This window comes from Aythya ferina (genome assembly GCF_964211825.1).
Source record: "Aythya ferina genome assembly, chromosome: 2".
In the NCBI taxonomy this organism is placed as follows: Eukaryota; Metazoa; Chordata; class Aves; order Anseriformes; family Anatidae; genus Aythya; species Aythya ferina.
The window spans coordinates 106643170-106669872 of record NC_140297.1 but is presented as its reverse complement, the minus strand read 5'-3'; the positions used below and the strand labels follow the sequence as shown (position 1 = coordinate 106669872).

Below are 26703 nucleotides of genomic sequence, written 5' to 3'. Positions count from 1 at the left end.
ATCCTTTAATTCTTTCCTATAGCTTAAAAAAAAAAAAAAAAAAAAGGTGACAGGAACAACTGAGAACAACTGAGAGCTATGAAGAGGAAATGTGATATCATTTTCTTATTGTTATCCAGAATTCCAGAATGACATGGATAGATGTGGAAGCCTATCTTTGACTTTTTCCAGATGTCTGTGGAACTGTATCAGCATTCCAGCTTTGTTTTATATGGATGTGTACTCTGTGAACTTCTTTGTTCAGGCTTTTATTTTTCACTGTGTGAGAGGGAATTTTGACAACATTTCAACCAGAACATGAGAAGTTGCAAAAATAATTTTCAAATTCATGTATCAGTGCAATCTAACTTGTGGAAAAGCTGTTGAGAGAACAGGATGGTAATGAACAGGTGGTATTTGTTCTCAAGGCAATGCAATCTCATCAGCTGAAATTTATTTTGGTTTAAAATCCTCATAAAAATATGATACCATGAGATTGCAGTACCGGAAGATATGGCCAGTCCTGCTTGGCCGTAGAACTGCTATACTACCCTGAGCAGAATCATGGCTCACATTATATGCCAACAAGACCAATCTGATCTTGGTTGATATCCAAAAGTTTTCTCTGCACCTTTTTTTTGGAAGCACTCATACTTGCAGTCAAGGAGGCCACTACAGAGCATCTTCCTACCTCACCAGTACCTGGTATTTTAAACTTTGGAAAATTCCATTCAATTCAATTTTATTAGTGAAAAACAGTGCTGAAATCCTTTCACTCCCCCACTCCACCCCCAACCCCTTTGCTTACCAAGGTTGGCTAATTGGGTAATTCAATTAGACTGATTCTTGAAATTGCACAGGTTGCTTCAGTACAAAAACTTAATAATCACAGAAAACTCCTACTGTAAGGAATAAGGTCCCTGAAACTTAAAATGTGCATGTGGGTGGGTATAATCAAAAACAAAGAAAGAAACACAACTGAATAGCAATTTAAAGGCTTTTCTTGACCCCTTCCCACAGTACTGATTTTTTGTGTTTCTGCTAGTCTTATACTTTATCTTTAGGCAAACAAAACATCAGATAGCCAATAACATGCTAAAGGATAGCCATGAAATAATGAGAATTGGTTGAATAGTGTTATGAACTGGGAACTGTTGTCAGAACAACAGTATCAGCTTCAATTATTATTATTATTATTTATTCCTGTAATATTTGTCTGTTGCAGTTTGTGAGAGTCTTTAGCTGATATCTTCACAAATATAAAAAAGTTAGCCACAAGAAGTATTTACTATCTCCTTTATATTAAAACAGAAAAAAAAATCCAGACATAAATAAGGCTTTCAACAGTAGGTCTTGTAATTCCACAAGTTTTATATTGCAGCTGTGTTTAATTAACACTAGACCACCACACCCTCCAGGTGGAAGATTTTGAGGACCATTAAAATCCAGTTTGGTGCCTTGACTAAGGTCTGTATTTTTAAGAATGATGGTTGGTTGCTAGACGCTACAATAGAGCCTGTTCTGGGTATAATTTGAGTCCTTTGATGTTCCTATGGTAGAGACAAGAACATGGGTTCTCTCAGAAACATTACATTATTTGCAGACAGACCTGTGGGGTCTAGGAAAAGCAGGAATTTCTTGGAACCTGTTATGTAGCCATCTGTGGCATTGCTAAGAAACTGCAGGGACACAATCCATGACAAGGTCACAATCTGCTGGTTTTAAAGGATGCATTGAAAATCATCCTCTTATATTTCAGTATTCTGAATTTCTATGCCAAAAAGACCCATAAAAAAAAATAATAATAATAAAAAAAAAAACGGTCAGGCTATGTGAAGTTTCTTGGCCATAATGACTTTATAGGTGAAGTGATTCATGAACCAAAAATGCATGTTAACAGTTCCATGGCGTTTACATTGGGGGCTGGCTGTCCTCTTTTGAAATGTATGACTCTATGCATAATAGAAATAACTGGTAGGACTTTCGATTTATTAATGTACACTAAGTTACATTGCTACCAATATCCTTCAGGGCTGAAGTTCTGTTTTTATTATGAATAACCTTTTACTCTTCTAATGAGTACAGTAATGGATTAATGATACTAAACCCCACAAAGCTTGAGAAAGCTCTCATCAACCACTAGCTGGAGTTTACGAATAATTTGGTATCACTGATAATATTTAGAAATCAAGTTCATTCTCCAGTCACTGAACTTTGAAAGGTATTGTATCCTTTCTTTTTTTTTCTAGACGTAAAAATAAAATTATGGTGTTGTCATGAAATATTTTTCATTTACTTTCTTTCACTGATTTTTTTTCACCATTGAAAATCATACTGTTTGTACTCTAGATGATGAGTATAACATCTCTAAAATTCAGTTTATTAATTCCTTTAAACAAAATCCTAAAAGAATTTGGTATGATAAAATTCAGCAGTAAACACAGTATATGTGGATGGAAATGGTACAATGCTACATGTACAGATATCAGGAAAATGCTAGACTTGTAATGAAACAAAAGGGTTTAAGATTAGATTAAACAAGATTAAGATGTTTAAACAAGATTAAGATTAATCTTGTTTAAGATTGAAATCAAATCCAACCTTCTAAATGAGTTCTCTTCCTTCCAAAGATATGAAAGGTATTTTTCCTTCTTTGGTGACTGCAAAGGACTTTTACTTATTTATTTTGCCCTGTGTTAATATAAGCATGACAGAAGAGCTGCATGTTGTTTACGCAAAAGTTGTAACGTACAGGGCCTTCTTGCACACTGTGTGGTTATTGATTCAGACATATGTATACACACACACACACAAACATATATATATATATATGTGTGTGTGGCAGAAATTGATGGGAATTTTAAGGCCTTTTCCATTCAGAAGTGGACTCAAAACGTGGAAAGTTCAGACATAATTTTACCCAGACTCAGGGCTGTGTTCTAACACACTGACACAGGAGAGCCCACCAAAGCACTTCAAGTCCAAGTCTGTGAAGAAAATAGTTTTTTTCCCCAAATGGCTCCAAGCCATATTTATGTGAACAACGCCTTTTGCTTTGTTTCACGGGGTGATTTTTTCTCACGTTGCAGATTCCATTGAACAGCTAAGTAAACCCAGTTCTTTCTACTCTACCTTAACTTTGGGTTAAGATCTGCCTTTTGCCCTGAGCAGTCCCCAGGCTGCATCTCAGATGGCTGCCACCCCCAGGCAGGATGGCTCGCCTTTTAGCTAGGGACCCAGCCATGGCAGAGCTGCTCTGGTTAGCAGTTGTCAACTCAACTCACTTTTGCTGCTCACTTCCTAGCTGAGACCCAGAGCACGCTGCTGACACAAAGCATGCAGAGGCATGGCAGGCTCAAGCCAAAGGGCTTGGTCCCAGGGATAAAAACTGGCTCAGACTTACAGGGTGGGTACATACAAAGCCTCACAGCACCACGCTAGCAAATTGGGTTTTCTAGGAATACTCAAAATGATTACATGATGAAGAGCGATACATAAAGATGTAAACAATCTAACACAAGATAAATCCTCGGAATTAAAGTGAAATATTTTTTTTCAGTGGAAAGCATTTTTCTAAACAGTGTTCAACACACATATATATAGTTTCCTATTTCTGCACAGTAACTCCCCTAAGACTCCCCACTAAATATTTATGTTACAGTGATTTGAATGCTCAGCAAGAGAACTTTTCAACATAATGCTCTACACCAGAACAGAGAAGCTAGTTGCTAAAGCACCAGTGTTGATCCTTACATACCCCATACTGCTACAACAAAACACTGTAGATGAGCCAGAAAAAAACACTGAAACAGTACTGCTGGTGTGTGAGGTTTGTCCCTGTAATGGTACACACAGACCTGTAACTGGTTGCATGAGAAACCTGTTTCTGACCTTGCTGGTCTTTTAAAAACTTTTCAGAATATGGAAAGCAGACTTTCTAGTAATTTGTGACATAAAAGTAGTTGATATTGCATAATGTCTGGTAAGATTTTCATAGGAGGATCAAGAATATAACTAGAAGGAAAACAATAAAATAGCTACTTACAGAAATGTAAAATTTTTGTTGTTGTTGTTGTTGTTTTTACATCTTTGTTTCTTAATTTACCAAGAGCATAAATCAACAAAAGAACTACTCTCCTCCACACACACATCCTGCTGTCCTCTCTACTATTCAAGATTTATCAAGTGCCTTTTCCTGCACAGCTGGCCTTCATTTGTTCTTCCCACTTGCTACTTCTGCTCCAGTCCTTAAACAGGCAGAGGGAGACAGACAACAGCTACTCTGTCCTCCTACCTGCAGCCCCCAAAACAAGGTGACAGTGATGGTCACCTTTCTTTTACATGCCTGCAGTCTGGTGTACTCATCCTAGCTACAGATCAGACATGGCAAAGAAATTTTCTTTGTGTTTCCTCTGGTGTAGCAACAGAACATCTTTGGAAGACCGCTAGCTTCAGAAACAGGCTGTAGTCTGCACCCAGTGGCTTCCCAACTCTTATCTCCAGTGCCTACCTGGTTGTCAAAAACACTGAGTCTGAGGTGACCCCTTTCACTGCCACTCAGTGTCAGACAACTTTCCGCTTCACTTCAAACGTTTCATCAAAATTTAGCCAAAGTTTCAATCTGTATTGCATTTTTAGTTTTATCTTGCTCTGAAAATGTCTGATATTTATATTGCTGTACTGACATATGTCACAATGTAAATTATCACAGAAATTTGATGTAGATTACAAAATACAGTACTGGACTTAGAAAATGTACTGTGCTGCAACAAATACCCTCAAAGCACACAGCGTAATTCCTTTTTTCACTGAATTATGAACACAAAGAGAAGAATTACAAACTCAAGAATGCATCCTGAAGTCAGTTTTTAACAACAAAAAAAATCAAAACCAAACAAAAACAACAGCTTTTTGCCATTCATGTCATGTTCATGGTGAATAGTTTCATGTCAGGAAAATAGTGAGTTTGTATGCAACCTGGAACACATGATTTCTTTTTCTTTGATAATAATCTTAAATGAAAGCATCTTAAATGAAAGAACACAAGTATACTAACTTAATTCCAGCATGATTATATATTATGCAGAAGGTTTTGTATGTCAATGCTTAAAAAGAATATTTAGAATGTTGCTGGATTTTCACATGGAAGCATGTGAGTCTAGAACTAAAGACTCCATAAGTACAATGAAAACTAACTTTCTGAACTGTTATGCATAATGCCCAGCAGGAAATTAAGCAAGACTTATCATACATGCCTAAGAAGCAATTACAGAAGCTTCTGTTTTCTCAGTCATAAATTTCCTAGCTGCATAAAGTTACACTGGAAGTGTTGAAGCAATGATGACATTCAGCGTGTAGTGGATTAAAGTAAAATTAACTTTCATGTGGAGAATAAACTATTGTTGCTTTTTCTTTATTTGTCAGGCAAAAAACTCACATTAAAACCTTTCCTTGATCAGGGGCTTATCAGAGGATGTGATCCACATGATCTACAGCATGATGTTATATATTATTGAATTTTGGAAAAAATGAAATGACAATCAGAAATGGTCATTGGTAATAATGTACAACCACATGCCTTTCTAGGATCTTGTATATATAATGTATTTGTACCAACATAAAATTATAGCAGTTTTCACAGCTAGGCATCCTTTTTAGTCATGAGTTCTCCTTGATTCCACAGACAGATCCCTTTTTACACATTTCATGACTCAGACACTGCATATTTTTATGCACAACAACAAACAACCAGGGAATTACAGGAACTATACTAACTTTTTTATTCTTAATGTCATTCTCCCACCTTTCTGTCATGTCTTAAGTTTCAGGAGTACTTGCCATGCAAAGCAGGTTTGACAGCATCTTAATCAGCTATGAACTCACTACAGACAATGCATGCTTGCATTACTTGTGCTAATCTCTGAATAATTTTCTGTCTCTCAGTGGAGATTTGGATAAATGGTTATTACTTTTATACTCATACAGTCATTGCTTTTAAACTCATAATTTACAGGGATAGTTGCTAATATGAGGACATTATCAGAATATTAGTTTCTTGGAATATTTCAAATTTTCAGTATTTTCAAAATACTTGAAGGCAGCCCTGAGTGAAATTATATGTCCAAAGAGCTGACAGGAGTCCATGAAATATATGTTCATACTCTAGGCAGGTGTTCAACCAGTAAGTCACGGTATTTGAAAGTCCTGCATGCATCTGCCACACACCGTCGCCATAGAAGCAGGAAATTCTGAATGCAATTTCTTAATTCTTTGCCCCTCTATAAGTAGAAATACTGTGTTTATTTCCAATTAATTAATAAATCCACTTAGAAATATGCTGGTTTTTACAATACAGTACTTTTCAAAACCAGCACAACCTTGAAAGAATACTTGTGAGGATATAAAAGACATTAAATATGACTAGGTACAGAGGGAAAAGTACCTGGTACTCATTCCAATGAAAGGTCAACTGTAGTCCCGAGTCTGAGGTTTCAATAAATGGAGAATCCTAATTTGTTTGTACTGGATATTTCTGCTTCCTAATATAACCCAAAGCCCCAGGGACATGCTGGTAGTAAAGCAAACACAGCACGGTCTTTCAGCCAAGAAATCATTTCAAATTTATCTAAAGCAGAAAGTTATTATGATTCCACAATGGTGGCATGCATTTGTTTGACATTCAACACGGCATACTGGGGGCAGAGAAATATCTGAATTTAGTTCCCATGATCTAATAGAGAAGCTATCTAGGCAACTTGGTGATTTAAGTCTATTCTCCCTTTTTTCTTCATATAACCATTTTGTAAATTAAGCATCCAAGCAATACACAGTAAATAAATGCAGAATTTCACAGAAATCTTTAGAAAGATTTCTAAGGATTAATTACAGACCCATTAGTTCTATTATTTGAGGTACAAGAAAAATATCCAGAAGTACCATAAATGTCAATTTTGATATTCCAGCAAACATTGAACACAAACCAGTGTATTCACAAATCAGTAAATAGCTGATTAAAAATACAGCTGAAAGAAAAAAATAATCTTAATTGTATTTCTTAATGAATAAAATATTGTTGTGAAAGGATACGGTTTTCAATAGATCTGGGTGTAGACTTCAACACCAGGAGATGGTACAGTCATCACAAAATAAAAAATGGGTACATACCACTACAACTAAGAGAAAAATAAATTGGAATATTTTTACAGATTACTAAACAAAAAAATAGGACACACTTACAGAGGAGTAGTACAGTGAGGAGTATTTTCCTGATTTACTGAAAGTAAAGTTTAAAATGAACATCATGGAAAACATTGCTCTTGCTGATGGAAATGTCATTTCAAAAACATGTTTAAAATTATTCTTAACAAAGAACTACAGCAAGCATACTGAAGAACTTATTGTCTCTATGTTACCTCTATGTTTATTGCCTCCATATTACCTTTTGATCAAATTTGCAATTGCCTGTCTCACAGATTCCATATGCAAAGGGCATTGCTTAATCTAATAAACAGAATTTTATTTCATCAGAAGTACAAATTTAATAATAAAATTGTATTACCGCACGAATACTACTACATCTCAAAATCCGATTGTGTTATATGAAAATATCATCAGCATAACAAGACTGATTACCTAGGTCTTGATGGCTTAAGAAGATCAACACAACTCACACTTGCTGTATTTGTCTTTTTCCCTCCCTATATGAACTCTGATTTAAAAAATGAACTATCTGGTTATATTAGTTCCATACAACACAGCTGTGGCTAACCAGAAATTTTTTATTAAGCCAAATGACAAGTTCTAGCAGCAAGATTTTACTCATGCTAGGCAATACTATCAAGGTTGAAAGAAACAAAAACCCTCTGTTGGCTATATGTTTTAAATACCTCTATCAACCCACCAGCATATATCTATCTTGCTTAGAAAATGATATGGCATTTTTGTAGCCATCCTGAAAGAGAAGGAAAGGTATGACCTCTAAAAGAGGAAAGGGATGGAAAATAAAAATCTGAAGAAGCTAAACATTCAAAGACTTGCTTTTTTAAATGCTACCAGCTGATTTTGAATAAATTCAGCATAAGAGCAGAGTAATTAAAAATCAGTCAAAAATTCTACTTTCTGCTTTGCTTTTGCAGATGGCCTAAATTAATCTGCTTCTAGATGTACATGTAAAAGATTATTAAAGGGATATTCAATAAATGTCTTTAATTTCCAAAATGAAACTAAAACTGTATAAGGTTTAAGAGGTAAGAATCAATTTAAACATTTTTCAAGTGTTCCTATTACTAAAATGAAAATATTTTCAGAAGACATAATACAGCAGTGTGAAAAGAAAAACTGAAAACAGAAATGATCTTTTGATTCAGAAGCTGGCATTTAAATATACCCAAAGTGACCTTCAGAATTTGAAAATAAAGGTATACCCTTCTCTCATCTATTTCTTAAACTGGCAGAAATAAGATGATTAACGACACAATGCAACAAATTTTAAAGAAAACACAGAATCAAATAAAAACATTAATTCATTCATTTCTGATGTGAAAATGATGGAGTCATAGAATTAGCTTTAATTTTCCTGAAGGAGTAAAGTAGCGGAGAGAAGATTCACTGTAGTGACATGGAAAATTCACGTACTTCATCCTTGGAGCATTCAAACACAAATCAAAATAATTACAAGGTGGGTTTGTTGTTTTTCATGTTTATTTTTATCTTTCTTTCTTTTTGCTATTACAGCTTTTCCCCTTCCTCAAAGTATTGCCCTTTTACTGCAACAAAAGTCCTGGTCCACTTTTGCACTACCTACTCTCACTTTATTTCCACAAGGGCAAAGTGTGGTGTAATTTATTCAAACTCAGGGAGAAATCAGTTCCAGCAAAATCAAAACAAAGATTAAATTTAAAGAAAAAAATCTAATATATATCCAAAATATATCCAGTATATCAAAAATCCCTCACGATATTATTTGCAGGTGGCGCCCCTTCACATGGGGCCATGAACTAACTGGGAGACAGAATTCAACACTCTTGAAAACATTCTGGAAGAAACTGGGCAAGCACAAATTTCTGTTACAATGTAGGTGTACTCACCTACATAAATATGGGTTTAGGAAAAAAAAACACATTAGGTGCTCTGCAGAAAAGTATTTGTAGGTTATAGTGAATCACAAACAAAGCAGGAGATGATGCTACTGTTGGGAAAAAAAAAAAAAAAAAAGTACCATATAGTAACACACACACAGGTATTGTCACTTGTAGACATATAGGTAATTGTTATATTCAGAATATATTAAAAAAAAAAAAATCTCAGCTGAATTACTGCCTTACATTGGGCACTGAACTTCAAAGAAGTATGTGGACCACTTGACAACTTGGAGAACACAAAAATAATTAAACCAATAATTAAACAATTAGACCAATATTAAAATTATTATTAACAATCATTAATATTAATTATTATTTCTAATTAATTATTATTAATAAGTGATTATTATTGAATATTAATATTGAATAATTAGACCAATAATTAAACATGGCCCATGAAGAAATTTTGGAGGGACTGAAGATCTATTAAGAGGAAAGAATGAAAGGAGTATATGTGACAGACATGACGGCAGCCAGTTACTTCAAGCAGTAACCAAAAAGAGAAATGGAAATGTTTTCTCCATTTCTACAGTATATTGAAGGAGCAAGACAAGGTATTTTGATTAAGGGGGAAAAAGTCCCTAATGATAAGCATCAGAAGAGACTGTAGAATATTTCCAGTCAGGCATACAGGACCTAATAATAAGATAAACAGCTGTAAAAACTGTTTCATTAATAGCTGATCCCAGTCTGGATAACTCCAGTCTTCTTGTCTACACTTCTGTGCTTCTTACTGAGTGAAAAGAGTTGAATAAACATTAACAGCTAACTCTAACAGGCAGAGATCATAACACTGTGCAGATGCTACAGGCACAGTGCTGTCATTTCTCCAGCTATGGCTTAGCACACTGCTGTAGTCAATTTTGCAAAGCATTATTCATATAGCTGGGGAACAGGAAATGCAGTAGGGCTTTGTCACCAAATAATTACAAGCAGAAGTACTACCAAAGTACTTTCTGGAGTAGGAATTCTGACTTCTCCTCACTTACATAGTACCACATATTCTCTGATGCCATTTAATGACAATACTTTATGTTTCAACTAGTCTAAGCAAGGATTTGGTATTTTTTGTCTCTTTGATCCTCAGTGGACTTTTTACCTTTTTTAACTTCTTCTGCACCTTGCTGGTCCAGCATCCATAATGCCAGCATCATTTTCCCTTCTTCATTAACTTTACCTGAAGTTGATCAACTGTTGCCATACCAGTGAACCAAATGGTGCCAAGTTTACTCTGGCTTTGAAATTCAACAACTGATTTTTATTTATTTATTTATGGCTTGGCTTGCTTGACTGTTAGAACAATCTGTGGAGCTACTTTTGTTGGCCCACTTTGCTCCCAAAAAGTCAAGCATAGTCTGGGAGTTCACATGGGGCAAATACTGTTCCCAACAGGTAACTTAAACACACTCTCTGTGCCCAGGAGGCAAAGAGAGATTAATAGTGAGGATGTGGGTCATTCATGTGAACTGGTCTCAGTGTCAGAGAGCAGCCTGAGGCACATTTAATTTACTACTACATTCACACCCATTATCCTATAAGGCCATTTGTAAAGAAATTATTATTAATAGCAGCTAGAATAGAAGATACTGAATTTAGAGATGTTAATTACAGATAGACAAGGTATGTCTCCTCCTTTTCTTCAGGAGTGTATTCTTCAGAATGAAGTTAACTTTCTAAAATTGTTTTCCACTGTAGATCCCAATTTCCACCACAGGAGGAAGAAAACACTACATGGTTTCTTCTCTGTCTTGGATGGTTAGGAACTCTCTACCCTTCAAATGGTGTCTAACAATGATACAAGTGCTATAATCTAAGTAAAAATAATGTATTATTAATCACAAGAGTATTAGTTATAGGAAATCAACTCTTGCAGTTCTCACGATCGGTAATAATAAACATTTATGGAAAAAAAAAATACACTTTTGAAGGTCTGACTTGAACTGGCAAAGCCTAAGACATTTCAGTTAAGACCGATATTTCATAAACACAATTATGTCTTTTACTTCAAGAAATGGTTTGAGTTAAAGGTGAAATTATAATGTGTGCTCCAAGTTTCCTTAGGATTTTGTTGCTTTAAGTTAAATGCTTTGCTTCATATAAGGTTTCTTGTGTTTAATTGTAGTGTAACTGTTTATTCAAGTGGCAGCAGCATGCTCTGTGATAAATTAAATAGACATTTATCAAGGGCAAGCTGACAGTTTTAAATGTTAAACATAATCATTGTAAGACAAGTACAAATAGCTTCTACCTGGAGGTTACATATCCAAATCACTGGATAGATATTTTAATTAACTTCTGCACAATAAAGAATATTTGCTTCTGAATTATTGAAGAACATTTCCTGAGAGAGGACGATATAAAATGTCATGCAATATATTTGTAAGTAGTGTTTATATATAAATAAAACCTGAAAATCCTTCTTCCTACATGACACAGGCAAGAAAGAGACAAATACTGTTTAAAAATATAAATCTTGAGGTCAAAAATTAACTTTTAATTAAAAAAACATCTTAACAGAGTTCCATCAGACAGAGGAATAATACATGCTTAGAGACATTTTTATTAGTATATCTCATTTTTTTCTTAGTTCAGTGAATTATTAATTAATAACCGTATACCACCTCCAGTTCTGAGGGAATTTTGAGAAAGCCTAAGGATGAAGATACACAACAACCATTGCTAAACCCAAAGAGAACATACTGAGAAACATATGAGTGGGACCAAATGAGTTAACACTGTTCTGTTTTGCTAAACCCATCTAGACTTCTTGCCCTAGTAACAGCAGTTCTTAAGGCAACAAGCTGGGAAAGAAGAAGAAAGCTGAAAACCCATAAGAGCACAGTGGTAAGTGCCTTCCCATCAACCCTTCACCTTTCAAACCACTAAAGCATCTGCACACTTACAATACTAATAAAAGCTAAAAGGTTTTACTCACAGTTAAAACCAGGTTCAATAGTTTTTCCAGCTTCAAGACTGTTTATTGTAATCTGAAAGATGATGTGCAGCAGCAGAAATGATAGACTGGTGAAACACAGAGATTTTAATAATCGTCCTGTATGCCCTGGAAGACAAAATATACATACATGCAGTTGGTGAATTTCTTAATAGCTTTTAAAATTTAAAAATAATAAAAACAATAAAAATATTCTGACCATTGATATTTTTGCAAGTCAGATCCTCATTATTCTTGATTGACTCTTAACAAGCAATGCCATAGCAAAAATCATACTTAAATTAAGGTATCTTTGAGTACTCTTTAATTACAAAACCTACTGATTGTTGTTACTGATATTTCTTTTTTACTTTTGGATTAAAAAAAATTAAAAAAAAATTTTCTTGAGTCCCCAGATAGCAATTTTATATAACAAATAACATAATTATTCTTATCACCATGTTACCTGATACAAGGTATGGTTGATACTTCCAATCTTGGGGAAAATAAAAACCTGTTAACCTAATTATACTTTCCAAAACAAATTAAATTGGAGGAGGTATAACAACAGAAGATCCTCAGTTTGGCTCAGAAATACAGGCATGCTTTCAAAGGAATGCTTTGCTTTGTGCAGACTGCCCTCTTTCTCTTCCTGTAGTAGTTTTTTGAAAAGAATTTTCAGTACACACTGAAGAAGACTGTGCCAGATACACTTGGTCGTAGCTCCTCTATGATTTACTAGATATATATAGCCAAAAGTGAATAGCAAATGTTTGATGGAGACTTACAAAATGCCATATAAATCCTCTAGGATACACTCAACTTTATCACAGGCAGCCAGATTTGCAAGGGATGAACCATTAGTATTTCAGAAAATATGCAACTTTAACAATAGGTTTTGTTGCTGATGAAAGACTATACTACCTATCACCCTACTTGATCTATTTACAATAAAATTTCTATTTCTTAAGTATTTTATACTATCCACTTTGTGTATTTGAAGGTCAATTTTTTAATGTACAGATTAAAAAAAATAAATTGCTGCAATTCTTACATAAGGATATAAATAAAACCAAGACTGTGGAGGGCAGAACTAGCAGAGTATACTCTGAAAAGGTTCACCCTACATGCATCCTGTTTCTTTCATTCGTACTCTGTGTGGATCCATTGTAAGCAACTTCTAGAAAGAACATGATGACCAAGACTCTGTGCTCTGGCTCAGATTGGATTACTGAGCAAATGCATCCAAAAGCTCATGACAGGGAGTCAACTGTCCCATTAGTTTAGGCTAAAGATCCCACTAAGGGGAATGTGTTCTTCCTGATGGGCAGAGTCTATCTTTCACAGAAGTCCTTTTGAAATTTGGTAAGTGGTTTATAACCACTTGCACTGTAAGAAAAGATGCAAAGGCACTGAAATAGAGACTTAAGACAGCACTAGGGAAATGCACTCACTTAAGAAGATTTTGGTCACTAGCTCAATGCATGCACAAAGCAACTCACCAGTCAGTACTCTTTGTAAAATGAAATCTAAAATTCTTTGAGAACTGATTATCACTTACCACATCTGCCTAGTATACAGTATGATCTTAACCAGAATATCTAGAAATTTCATATGCAGGATGCTTTAAATACCCAACTTTTCACTTCTTTTAAACATGATAAAATCCCCTCTGTGTGGTTTTTTTTTTGTTTGTTTGTTTTTTGTTTGTTTGTTTGTTTGTTTTCCCTTTGATGATGCCAGTAGCTCAGAGGAGTGTCCTTGATCTGATAGCTAGATCATATTTAGATCGTATTGGTTTTGTGGATTTTTATATCATGTCTATTTCAGATAGAGAAAAAAAGAAAAAAGAAAAAAAAAAAAAAAGAAAAAAGAAAATAAAAAAAGCTTTCTGTAATAGAAATCTCTTCCTTATTCCTAGGCTTGCAAAATGATGGGTAAAACATTGAGGATCAAAGCAATATATCTTAATTAAGTCTACATACTCTACAGGTAAGTTTCAAAGAAATTAGGCGTGGTTCCTATTTATCCAGTAAATTAGCTTTCTGCTTTATATTGGGTTGGGCTTACATGGCAAGGTTTAAGGACTAGGGGGCTGCAGGAGTGGCCTCTATGAGAAGAGTCCAGCAGGTGTCTCATGTTTGATAAGGACCAGTTTCAGCTGCTTGGGGGAGGGGGAGGAGGAGGAAGAGGGCTGTTTAGGGGGAAAGTGGTTTCAGTTTGCTTTTAGTTTCTCACTGTTCTAGTCTGCTAGTGATAAGTAATAAATTATATTAATCTTCCTACTCTGAGTCTGTTTTGCCTGTGACGATAATGGTGAGTGATTTCCATGCCCTTAACCCTTGAGTCCTTTTTCCATCATACTTTCTCTCCCTGTTCCTTTGAGAGCAGAAGTGAAAGAGCGGTGTGTTGGAGTTTGGCTGTTCATTGGTGTGAAACCATCACATTTCAAAGATATAATTGATGGCCCAAATCATAGTTTATAATGCAAAGAATCAGATAAATATGATTTAGTGATTTTAGAGAAACATAATACTCAAAACTTTTGTTACATGATCACTATCTTAACAGTGCAACTTTCAAATACTAATGCCTGTAATGAACTTCCTTTTTTTTTTTTTTTTTCTCTCTCTCTCTCTTTTTTTAACCAAGACATTGAAGAATTCAAACAAAATGGCAGATGGAATGAGCAATGTATGAAATTTTGCAATCTGAAAAAGAAGCTACATTCACTATTTAAAAACTTTGTATGACTTTGGTAGTCAAACTGTACATAGCTCAGTACTGGTCAGCCATCAGAGTCTGTACAGACACAAGACATTATAAAACATGAAGTAGGTTTTTTTGTTTGTTTTGTTTTGTTTTTGGTCAGAGGTCTTTTTTGCTTTACTTGTACTGAAGCTGGCCTAGTGTCCTGGCTTAGGACAAGAACTTCTAAGCACTATGAAAGCATAAATAATTCATATTTTCAAAATCACGAGAAGAGTGAATATATGACAAACTACATGTTCCTGAATCAGTTGTTAAATGTGATGCCATATGTAATGAAATACAAGGACTGCAAGGACTTTTACAATTTTTTGACAAGTCTTATTATTTGGTGTTTTTTCCCTGCATTACCAGATCCCAGACTCATGATATTATGAGAGAGCTGCATACTCTGAATATACATTTTTAAAATGTATTTTAAAGTTGAAGACAAACATTTTGACAATACAGATGCCATGTACTCAACAGTTCTGTTAAATCTTTGAGATTTTTAAAAAGAGACTGGAATTTCTGAAGTTTTGGGTCACAAACTCTCCCCAGAGCTTGGGAGTTAACAGTTCAATAGTGCTCAACTAAGCAATGAATTTTTCACATCAAATTATAATTGGAATGTTTAACAAAATTGTTTCAGTCAGCCTCTAAAGTAAAACAAACTGCAATACAATTAGCCAATGCACATTAATTTCCCAAACTGTTTCCATACAAAGAAATAAACTATTAAAAATCTTAGATCCATCTTTCAATATTCCAAATGCCATAGCTCTCCAAAAAAACACCCTCAACTTTAGAATTCATTCTTAAAAGCTTGAAAACAAAAATGTTTGAACTGTAGATCGAACAAAGCGTTTCTTTAACAAAGACCAAACTTGTGCAATTGTCATCGTTTTAGGAACTGTCAAAAAATGTTGACAAAACACTTATTGAAATGCTGGCAAACCATCTTCTGTACCAAGATAATATTTTAAAGGATCAGTAACTCTTGTGATAAATGAAGTCTCAGTGTGCTGGTAAATATGGCAGAGGAAATACACTACTGGAGGGCAACTAGACATGCTCAGTGCACATTACAGCATTCTTAAAGAGCTGTTTTCTTTGTGGCTATCAGTGGGACAGGACCACCATCAGATCCTACTGAGCAGCCGACCTTTGCATGTACAGTATTCAGCTGTGCCAGAAGAAACTAGATACTACAAGAATTTGGAGAAGAGTTAGAAATACTATGCCCCTGATTTCAAAAGTTTTGGAGAGACATCAACAACTTGGGAGAAATGGAAGTGTTTGTTAGAAATGTCAGTGAATTACTGGATCTGTAATACATGCCAAGGAAGAAGTGACAGATTTGGACAAAGGATGAGTTTCAATTTATAGTAGAGTTTGGATAAACCCATTTGACTGCATTTTTACTTACGTATTTTTTTCTTTCTACTGGAAACTTAGTTTGAAATCACACAAAGAAAAAATTAACTGTATGTGTACAGGACTGAGATGGCGATAAAAGGGAATAACACCTCAGCCCACACTGGAAATCAAAATGCAACACTGATTGATTCCCTTCTGTCTTAGATGTATAGGCTCGTATATGTTCATCAAGACTGATCTAGAAAGAATCTTCTCACAAAATACCTGGATTTGTACCTTTATGGATGGGTTCTGATTTTACCCACACTGCATGGTGCCACCAGCTTCAACAAACTGCAGTGGATGGAAAAGAAAGAGCAGAATTTGCCTCAGAACTGGCCTGAAGGATTAGAAAAAAGTAGTTTTGCTTTCAGGTGCAGTGTGTCATTCCTAACGGTACCCAGTGGGATCAAAACCTGGCACATGGCTTTAGAAACACACCCTGGTGTGCTTCAGAAACACACGGGGTGGCTGCATAGCCTCTTGGTCCTTCCAGAAGGCTCCAGGGCCTTCTCCCCTCCGATCAACCCAGCAAAAATGTGGTCAGGATGCAAAGCCTTCATTATCCTCCTTCTAGCAAGCCCAACTGCAACACTGAACTGGATTAAAGAGGGCCAAAAGCTTTCAAACGTGGCAAAGGAATCTATTTTTATGTTTTTCAAAAGTAATGCAGCCAAAAGCTCTATTAGTGATGGCATGTCCCCCCCAGCCACAGGCATGCAAGCTCAGTGCAACTATTTGAATGTGCCCAGCTGGGACAACAAACTGTGCCCAGCCATCAACAAACACAGCTCTTCACTGCCTACACCACAATTGTATGTAAAAGTGGAGCCTGCTGGTCACATTTCCAATGCAGAAAAACAGCACTGTAATGTTTATATATACAGAGATTTATACATGTATATCTTATTTTATTTGTACATATGGGACTTCAGAAGAGCTTCTTCCAAAAGGGTGTGCCAACAGGACACAGAATACTGAATGGTCAGTTGTCACTGACACCCACTTTAAAAATCATGTATATTAGCTTTTACTATATAATCAGACCAAGAGCTGTTGTGAAGAGCCTATCATATTGTAGCGGCTAACTACTAACTTGTTTGCAAGGTGCATTTCATTCTACACAGCATTTTCTCTCCCTCATCCATTGGATGTGGTGCCACAAGAAAATTGGTTGAGTCTCTAACACTGTTAATAACACTACTAATGATTGATCCTGATTATGTTATTAGTATTATGCATCTACATACAGAAGCAATAAGTTTACTCTCCACGCTGTACTAGAATCAGGACGTAAAAAATAGAGCAGAAAAATAACTAATTCTAAAAATTAAATTAAGCCTATTTACAACCCAGACAGTGTAATTTCTTCACAGAATTTCACAGAATTTCACAGAATTTTCTAGGTTGGAAGAGACCTCAAGATCATCGAGTCTAACCTCTGACCTAACGCTAACAGTCCCCACTAAACCATTTCCCTAAGCTCTACATCTAAACGTCTTTTGAAGACTTCAAGGGATGGTGACTCCACCACTTCCCTGGGCAGCCTGTTCCAGTGCCTCACAACCCTTTCAGTGAAGAAGTTCTTCCTAACATCTAACCTAAAACTCCCCTGGCTCAACTTAAGCCCATTCCCCCTCGTCCTGTCACCAGGCACATGGGAGAACAGGCCAACCCCCACCTCGCTACAGCCTCCCTTGAGGTACCCATAGAGAGCGATAAGGTCGCCCCTGAGCCTCCTCTTCTCCAGGCTGAACAAGCCCAGCTCCCTCAGCCGCTCCTCGTAGGACTTGTTCTCCAGGCCCCTCACCAGCTTCGTCGCCCTTCTCTGAACCCGCTCAAGCATCTCCATGTCCTTCTTGTAGCGAGGGGCCCAAAACTGAACACAGTACTCGAGGTGCGGCCTCACCAGAGCTGAGTACAGGGGGACGATCACCTCCCTAGCCCTGCTGCTCAGACTGTTCCTGATACAAGCCAGGATGCCGTTGGCCTTCTTGCCCACATGAGCACACTGCTGGCTCATATTCAGCCGACTATCCACCATCACTCCCAGGTCCTTCTCTGCCTGGCAGCTCTCCAACCATTTCTCTCCCAGCCTGTAGCTCTGCTTGGGGTTATTGCGCCCCAGGTGCAGGACCCGGCACTTGGCCTTGTTGAACTTCATGCAGTTGACCTCAGCCCATCGGTGCAGCCTATCCAGATCCTCCTGCAGAGCTTTCCTACCCTCAAGCAGATCGACACACGCACCTAACTTGGTGTCATCTGCGAACTTACTGAGGGTGCACTCGATGCCCTCGTCCAGATCATCGATGAAGATATTAAAGAGGACCGGCCCCAGCACCGAGCCCTGGGGGACGCCACTAGTGACTGGCCTCCAACTGGACTTGGCTCCATTCACCACAACTCTTTGGGCCCGGCTATCCAGCCAGTTTCTAACCCAACGAAGCGTGCGCCAGTCCAAGCCAAGAGCAGCCAGTTTCTTGAGGAGAATGCTGTGGGAAACGGTGTCAAAAGCCTTGCTGAAGTCAAGGTAGACCACATCCACAGCCTTTCCCTCGTCCACCCAGTGCGTCACTTGGTCATAGAAGGAGATCAGGTTCGTCAGGCATGACCTGCCTTTCATAAAGCCATGCTGACTGGGCCTGATCGCCTGCTTCCCCTGCAAGTGCTGCATGATGACTCTCAGGAGGATCTGCTCCATGAGCTTTCCTGGCACTGAGGTCAAACTGACAGGCCTGTAGTTTCCCGGGTCTGCCCTCCGGCCCTTCTTGTAGATGGGCGTCACGTTTGCTAGCCGCCAGTCAACTGGGACCTCCCCCGATAGCCAGGACTGTTGATAAGTGATGGATAGTGGCTTGGCCAGCTCCTCTGCCAGTTCCCTCAGTACCCTTGGGTGGATCCCATCCAGCCCCATCGACTTGTGCACATCTAAGTGCCGTAGCAGGTCACCAACCAGTTCTTCATGGATAATGAGGGCCACATCCTGCTCCCCATCCCCTTCCACCAGCTCAGGGTACTGAGTATCCAGAGAACATCCGGCATTGCCGCTAAAGACTGAGGCAAAGAAGGCATTGAGCACCTCCGCCTTTTCCTCATCTCTTGTAACTAAGTTTCCCCCCGCATCCAGTAAAGGATGGAGATTCTCCTTAGTCCTCCTTTTTGTGTTGATGTATTTATAGAAACGTTTTTTGTTATCTTTAACGGCAGTAGCCAGATTGAGCTCCAGATGAGCTTTGGCCTTCCTAATTTTGTCCCTGCACAGCCTCGCTACTTCTTTAAAGTCCTCCTTAGTGGCCTGCCCACTTTTCCAAAGCTTATAAACCCTCTTTTTCCTCCTAAGATCAAGCCACAATTCTCTGTTGAGCCAGGCCGGTCTTCTTCCCCGCCAGCTCGTCTTTGGGCACGTGGGGACAGACCGTTCCTGCGCCATTAAGACTTCCCTCTTGAAGAGCGCCCAGCCTTCCTGGACTCCTCTGCCCTTCAGAACCGCCTCCCAAGGGACTCCACCAACCAGTGTCCTGAGCAGCTCAAAGTCAGCCCTCCGAAAGTCCAATACAGCGGTTTTACTGGTCCCCTTCCTGGCCTCGCCAAGAATAGTGAACTCCACCATTGCGTGGTCACTCTGCCCAAGACAGCTCCCGACAATCACGTCCTCCACCAGTCCTTCTCTGTTTGTGAAGAGAAGGTCTAGCGGGGCACCACCCCTGGTAGGTTCACTAACCAGCTGCGTCAGGAAGCTATCTTCCACGGTCTCCAGAAACCTCCTAGACTGCTTTCTCAGGGCTGTGTTGTGCTTCCAGGATATGTCAGGGAAGTTGAAGTCCCCCACGAGTACAAGAGCTGACGATTTTGCAACCTCTGTCAGCTGTCTGTAGAATTCCTCATCCGTCTCCTCATCCTGGTTCGGCGGTCTATAGCAGACCCCGACCAGGACACTAGCCTTGTTGTCCCTGCCGATCCTAACCCAAAGGGACTCGACCTTGTCATTCCCAACCTCGAGTTCTACAACCTCGAAAGACTCTCTAATATAGAGAGCCACACCACCACCCCTTCTATGCTGCCTGTCCCTTCTATAGAGCTTATAGCCAGGCATTGCAGCACTCCAGTCATGAGACTGGTCCCACCACATCTCCGTGATGGCAACCAAGTCGTAGCCTGCCTGCCGCACGATGGCTTCCAGCTCCTCCTGTTTGTTACCCATGCTGCGTGCATTCTTCTCTCATGATCATATGGATGCTGCACAGTGTCACCTACAGAGTAGATCTGAGTGTTTGGGTGGTTTATATGAACATTTTATTACTTTGCACTGGGACTTTGTTGAAGTATAACCTTTGCATTGAATTTCCTCAAGTCAGTTAGGTTTTGGATAATTCTAAAATCTCTTTAGCCATACATTGCACACTGAACTCCTGCTACACTCTCAGTTCTACCTCAACAGTTTCACTTGAGTGTTTTTTTTACAAAACATCTTTATGCAGCTCACAGCAGATAAAATACCAAAGCACAAGTCATTTTTCTCATAATCTTTGATAGCACACAGTGTGTGGTAAATATTAATGGGCTCTTAACTTCTGAACTAGTGACACTTCATTTAATAAAGATACTCTATTACAGCTATGCAGGATTTATTTTTTAATAAACCTTTTAATCAGTAAGTGACAAACATAAAACTAAAGACCTCTGGGGAAAAGGCTTGGTTGCAGTAAACTTCTGCAGCACAGACAGGATCAGTCCCACAGAATTCCTTTCAAATAGTAATTTTAGAACCTTATCTTCTTGATTTTCCATCAGGAACCTTAACTTCACCTCAGAGCCTATCTGGAACCAGGATCCAGAGACTCTCATGTCCTGCTCCATGCTCCAAACAGGAGTCTGTCAACATCATCTACAGTGTATGTAGATCGGAGTCACTCGGGAGTGGGAAGTTAAAATTTCTGTACTATAGAAAAATCAGGATGTTGGAGGTCACATGATCCACAACAACAAAAAATCAAAATGTCATCATTTCCCCAGAAAATCCCACATTTGGTCAGCTCTGTTTTAAGCACCTCAAGATACCACAGCTTATTTACTGAGGTAAAAGAAAGCTCTGATTTGAAGCTGTTGTCTGCCAGAGTCTCAATGGTGATAAAAACTAGGGTTGGTTTCAGCTCATCATCAGAAAAATGTCGTCACTGAGTTCAGAATGAGTATTTGCCACTTGGTCCACAAGCGCCAACCATAGATACACACATTTAAACATATACACTGATGAAAGTTTATAAGCACTAAATAGGTGCTAATAGAATACGGGTCAGTCCCCCTTCCTGAATTCATCAGGACTATTGTGCAATAATTGACACTAAAGACAGCAGGACATCTCCTGATGGCCAAGGAAGAGGATGAAAGGGTTCAAATACAAGTTCTAAATGTAGCTTGTATTTTCAGAGATGACTAGTTGGTAAAACTTGCAAGGCACAACAGTTTAGCCCTGTCAAAGAATGAATTTAAGCACATGCTTTACCTTCAAGCACATGAACTCGGAGTGAAGGGCTCTCAATGTTACATAAAAGGTTTGCAAAATAAGACTGACTGCTTTATTGCTAGAGTATTGATACTTTACATAGTCAAGCCTTACAGCTTGCAAGTCAGTGGAAGTAAAAACCTTTTAGATATCTCTACACTACCCACTGTTCAAATCAGCACTCTGCAGAAGCTAATTTTCCATATTTCTCCCTACAGCTGGAACACGTTTGACTGTGAGGGGTATACATAACCTCAGCACTTTCAACTCTTCCCTGTCCATATTAAACCACCTTTCGTAGATATAAAATACCGATAGTATTCCTAAATGTATAGTAGACTTATGTACTACGTAAGAAGTAAAATGAAGGTCAGCTCTACAGAATGAGCTATATATCGATGGTCATGCTGTCATAGTTCTTCATGAGCCCACAGATGTAAAGAGATGTTACAACTGTTTGACAGAATCATCTCCGTGGATGCTTTCCTCATTTCACAAGACTGTTCAACCAGCTGTAACATATGCAGTGTCTGCTATATTTTGAATAAATGTAGATAATGATGACAGTGTTAATATCCCATTTTAGAGGTTTGGCCTCTTGTTTGCTGAAACCCACAATGGGGCAAAGCTATGAACTGGGGAGAGAAGAAGGTGATCATTTGGAAGGACTACACTAAGACTAAAATTTGATAACGGCGTACCTTGTACATTGTATACGGTGGATTAGGGACCTGCCATCACACAAGGTAAAGCAACCACATATTGGCTCCCATTCACTAAGGCTCACACATACTTCGTAAGTAAATTCAAAAAAGATAATGCTTAAATTGTCCTGAAGTTATCAGTAATTATTTTTATGGTTAAAGGAAGCGTTACTTGTTTCTACCCAGAATAAAATCATATAATAATTCTTCTTTTCTTGAAAGTGCTGCCATCCTTCCACTGCATGGTAAGCATAGTTATCAATACATCTATATTTCGCCTAAGAAAAACATCTGTATATTTTTTCTACAGAGCATCTTACATTTCAACATCATCTTCCACTAGAGGGCTTGGTCTTAGTAGAGCCTTAAACCATGGGCAGACATTACCTCAATAAAAGAAAACTACTCAGTTCACTCACTGGATTTCCAGCAGCAAGACAAAATAGAGGGCAATTAACTAAGGCCAAAGTCCACTCTGTACCTGCCCAGACCCAAGCCTTAAAATGTGTATCCACAAACAACAGCTCAAGATTTCATGCCATTATTTTTAGCTGTGTTTAAAAATATGTGCCCAAGTGGCCACAGTGAAATCCAGACCAGAGAAGTACAAGATTTCAGGTTCAGAATCTCCTGCAGAAGTTTTCCAACATTTCAACTGTTTTATCCGCACTTCCCTGAACATGACTATTGTTCCTTGATGTAGCCATCTACAATCTACAACTGTGTCTAATGTAAACATTAAAAAATTAATAGTTTAAAAAACACAATTTCTGAATTTCAATTAACTTTTGTACTATAATGTATTCTTTTGCATTGCAAATGACATTATTTCTTAGAACATCACAAAAACACAAGAATTTGTAGCAGTTTATTACAAACTATGGAATTAGCTAAAAAATTTACATTACTTTTTAAAGCAAAACAAAACAAATTGATCCAGGGTATGTGTCTGCATGTAAAAAGCAAATTCCTTTAGATTCTTTTCTATACTTGTGTATTTCCTTCCATTTCTCTCTCTGTTTCTCTCTCTTTTTAAATACTGAAGAGGGAAAGAAGAAAACTCAGGAAGGAAGAAAACTCAGTTTAGAGATAGACACTGAAATTTGCAGGAATGCCAAACAGACATGGGTAAGCAGTCAAAAATTTTATGTGTAATAAAAAAAATATTTAGAAATGAAAACATACGAACTGCTGCATAGGATAATAAATGCCTACTTACTCTAGCTTCTTGCAGGATTTCCTGTTTTTCCTAGAAGTTTCTGTGCCCAGAATACTGCTAGAGCTGAGCTGTATCCTCTGCATCAATAGACAATACCATCGTTCAAGCTAGTTATAATCTCTGACCAGCAAGTTTACACAGGCAATTTACCCATTTTGTTAACAAAATATTTTGTCAGACAAGACTCAGAACTATTTTTTTTTTTTCCTTCAGATGATCCTCATAAGCTTTCCAAGCAAACAATGTACCAAGTCAAATACACAAAATATCATCTTGGATACTAGCGCATATGAACACTGAGCAATTTTAAGCCAAAGCCGTTCTTTCACCAGAGTATTTGAGCTTTTAATACAGCATTCCAGCTACTTCCCTTGAGCAATCTGACTCTCCATATTTGTTAATAGCAGATAATACTTGTTTTGAACTCAAATTAATTCGGCCATTATTATCTCTTTGAAGCATTGCTTGCAACTTGCTTTTCTTATGCACATGTCATGGTCACAAAGAGCAGGTAATTCTAACCAGAACTCAGTTTCTTCAGCGAAGTCCACGCAACTCCCATGTAATGGGAGATGACAGCAGCACATTTGCTACAGTGCTGAAATCATTATTAAATATGTGTACTTACTAGGAGGTAAATAGCTTTCTCCATTGAGTACCTACCCACATGCATTCATAAGTAGCAAATAAATTTGATGGGAGGCAGAGTGAGAAGGGAAGGCTAGAAGGCTAAGGCTTGCATGTAAGTAAGACTAATACAGCTATTGTAAAACAAACCTGCCAGGATGATGTTTTCACAAGACAGTAAGTGCACATAAATATGTTTTCTTAACTTGCAGTGGAAGCTGTGCTACAAATTGCTACCCTTGGCAAAACTTTCCCAAGAAGTTCTAGAGGGTCTGTCTTTCATAGAGTCTACCATCTTTCTTAAAACTTTGCATTAGTTAATTTCTAGCAAAATATAATGCATCTCATGACCCAATGAAAGAGCCCCTGAGTTGAAACACATTGACATTTACTTGGGTAGATAATGATAGGACAAGGGGGAATGGTTTTAAACTTAAAGAGTAGAGATTTAGATTAGAGGTTAGAAGGAAGTTTTGCATTCGGAGGGTGGTGAGGCACTGGAACACATTACCCAGAGAGGTTGTGGATGCCCCATCCCTGGAGGTGTTCAAGACCATGCTAGATGAAGCCCTGAGCAATCACATCTAGTGAGTGGCATCCCTGCCTATAGCAAGGGGGTTGGAACTAGATGATCCTATGAGATCCCTTCCAACCCATGCCATCCTATGATTGTATGACATTTCAACTTCCCTGTAAAAACACAAATGATCTGGACTACAAAACACCCCATCCACATAAAACTGAAATATCCTAGGCTTTGCTCAGAACTTTGTTCCTCCTTTATCAGATGTGCTTAGGGAATAAGACAGACAAGATAGAAGGATAATTTTTTTCTGGAAGAAATTTGTTTCTACAATGGCATTTGAGGAACATAATACAATGATAGTATGCCACATGGCCATGTAACTTTCTTCTTTCTTTTAAAAAATATTAACTTAAAAAAATAATTTCAGTGGGCAAGTGGAAGAGAAACAAATAGCTTCCTAAAAACATTAGCAGTATCTTTTCACCCAAATCAGGTAGCTTTCTAAAGAAATTAAAATATAAACTTTCCCAGAGATTATTGGACATTCTGTAAAATTCTATAGAGAAAAAGATTGGAAAAAACTGAAGAACTGCAGACTTACAAATCTGACTTGCACACTTGGAAAATTGATGAAAACTTTAATACAGATTTGTTATATGGTTGGGTCAGAATCGTACAATGAAGAGGAGTCCAAGTAATTACCTTAGAAAATCATTAAGATTAGCAGACCTTAGAGATCTTTGAAGAAACCAAAGGACATGGAGATAAGGATATTTTAGATGAAACAGCAAAGATGGTTTTCAATAAGCTTCTAGACAGTATTTCAGAAGAACAAGCTTTTGTCAAAGGCTCTTACAGGAAATGAAGTACCATGGGAATGGAAGAATGTCATCTTGGGACATACCAGCTTTGGTTGATGAGGATGATTTATCATCCAGTCTAGTCACAATGAATTCAGAACAAAAGTACATTTTTTTCCATATTAATGACAGAGTTAAACCTATTTGCTACATTCCTTCCAGCATTCATATTATGTGTGGAATTGAATGGATGTATACTATAAACATATATGTAACCTGGAGATTAAGGAACTCATCTACGCTTGCAGAGACACCTGATTTTTCAGAAGATATCAAAACATTTCTCAATATCACAGAAAAGGCTTGACTAAGGAAGAGTAGAACTCAATGAAATGCTGAGATCCCAAAGATACTATTCACATTTTATTTTAAATGGTATGGAAAGGCTTTTCACTGGAACATCCCATAAACCAAGCAGGAGAACAGCAACTAGATTTGTATTTTCACTGTTATAGCAATTTCGTGCATGCATACATAACAGCTGCCTCTTAATCTTTCCATATGTAAAAACATTACTGTACATGTTGTATTGGGTGTCATGTTCTAGGTAAATCAGACAAAGAAATTTTGCAAAAATAATCTCTCATTTTCTACTACAAAATGTTTACCATGAAGTTTCCTTGATAAGCCTGCAGGTCAAACCGCAATGAGCCATCACATTTCCAAAAAAGAATCTTATATTTTGGGGACAATATGAGCAAAGAGAAGTAGATAGGTAATTTTCAACCAATCATATGCATCCTGTGCTTTTCGTATTGGAAGGAGGTGGCCAACATTATAGCGAGTCAAGCCCTGCTAGCAAGATGTCTTTCAGACAAGTCTATAGATGAGGTATGAATGAACTGTGACATTTTTCCTTACTAGGTACTATGGGCAAGGCATTCAGTGGCAGCAGTCCAAATAATTGCAGACTAAAGGGTAGAATTCATACTAGGCATCGACAACCTGAAATTTTAAATTGCTTCTCTGAAAAAAATGAACGGTTGATAGTATGTACAAAGGTGAGGAAAGGTCAAGAGATGTGTACTAGTACACAAATCTGCGAG

At 37.6% G+C, this 26703-nt stretch overlaps 1 protein-coding gene across 17 annotated transcripts in view; it reads right to left on the bottom strand.

The window, feature by feature from the left end:
- The window catches only part of PIEZO2 (piezo type mechanosensitive ion channel component 2), a 432356-nt gene that overhangs the window by 183706 nt on the left and 221947 nt on the right, over positions 1-26703 (bottom strand). For 14 of the 17 annotated variants that reach the window (XM_084508371.1, XM_084508373.1, XM_084508372.1 and 11 more), the window contains one exon: positions 12055-12180. In XM_084508371.1, coding sequence (XP_084364497.1) covers positions 12055-12180 — 126 coding nt within the window. Of the gene's footprint in view, positions 1-4024; positions 4137-12054; positions 12181-26703 lie in introns of those variants that run through there. The other 3 variants (XM_084508360.1, XM_084508362.1, XM_084508363.1) reach the window with 3 other exon arrangements.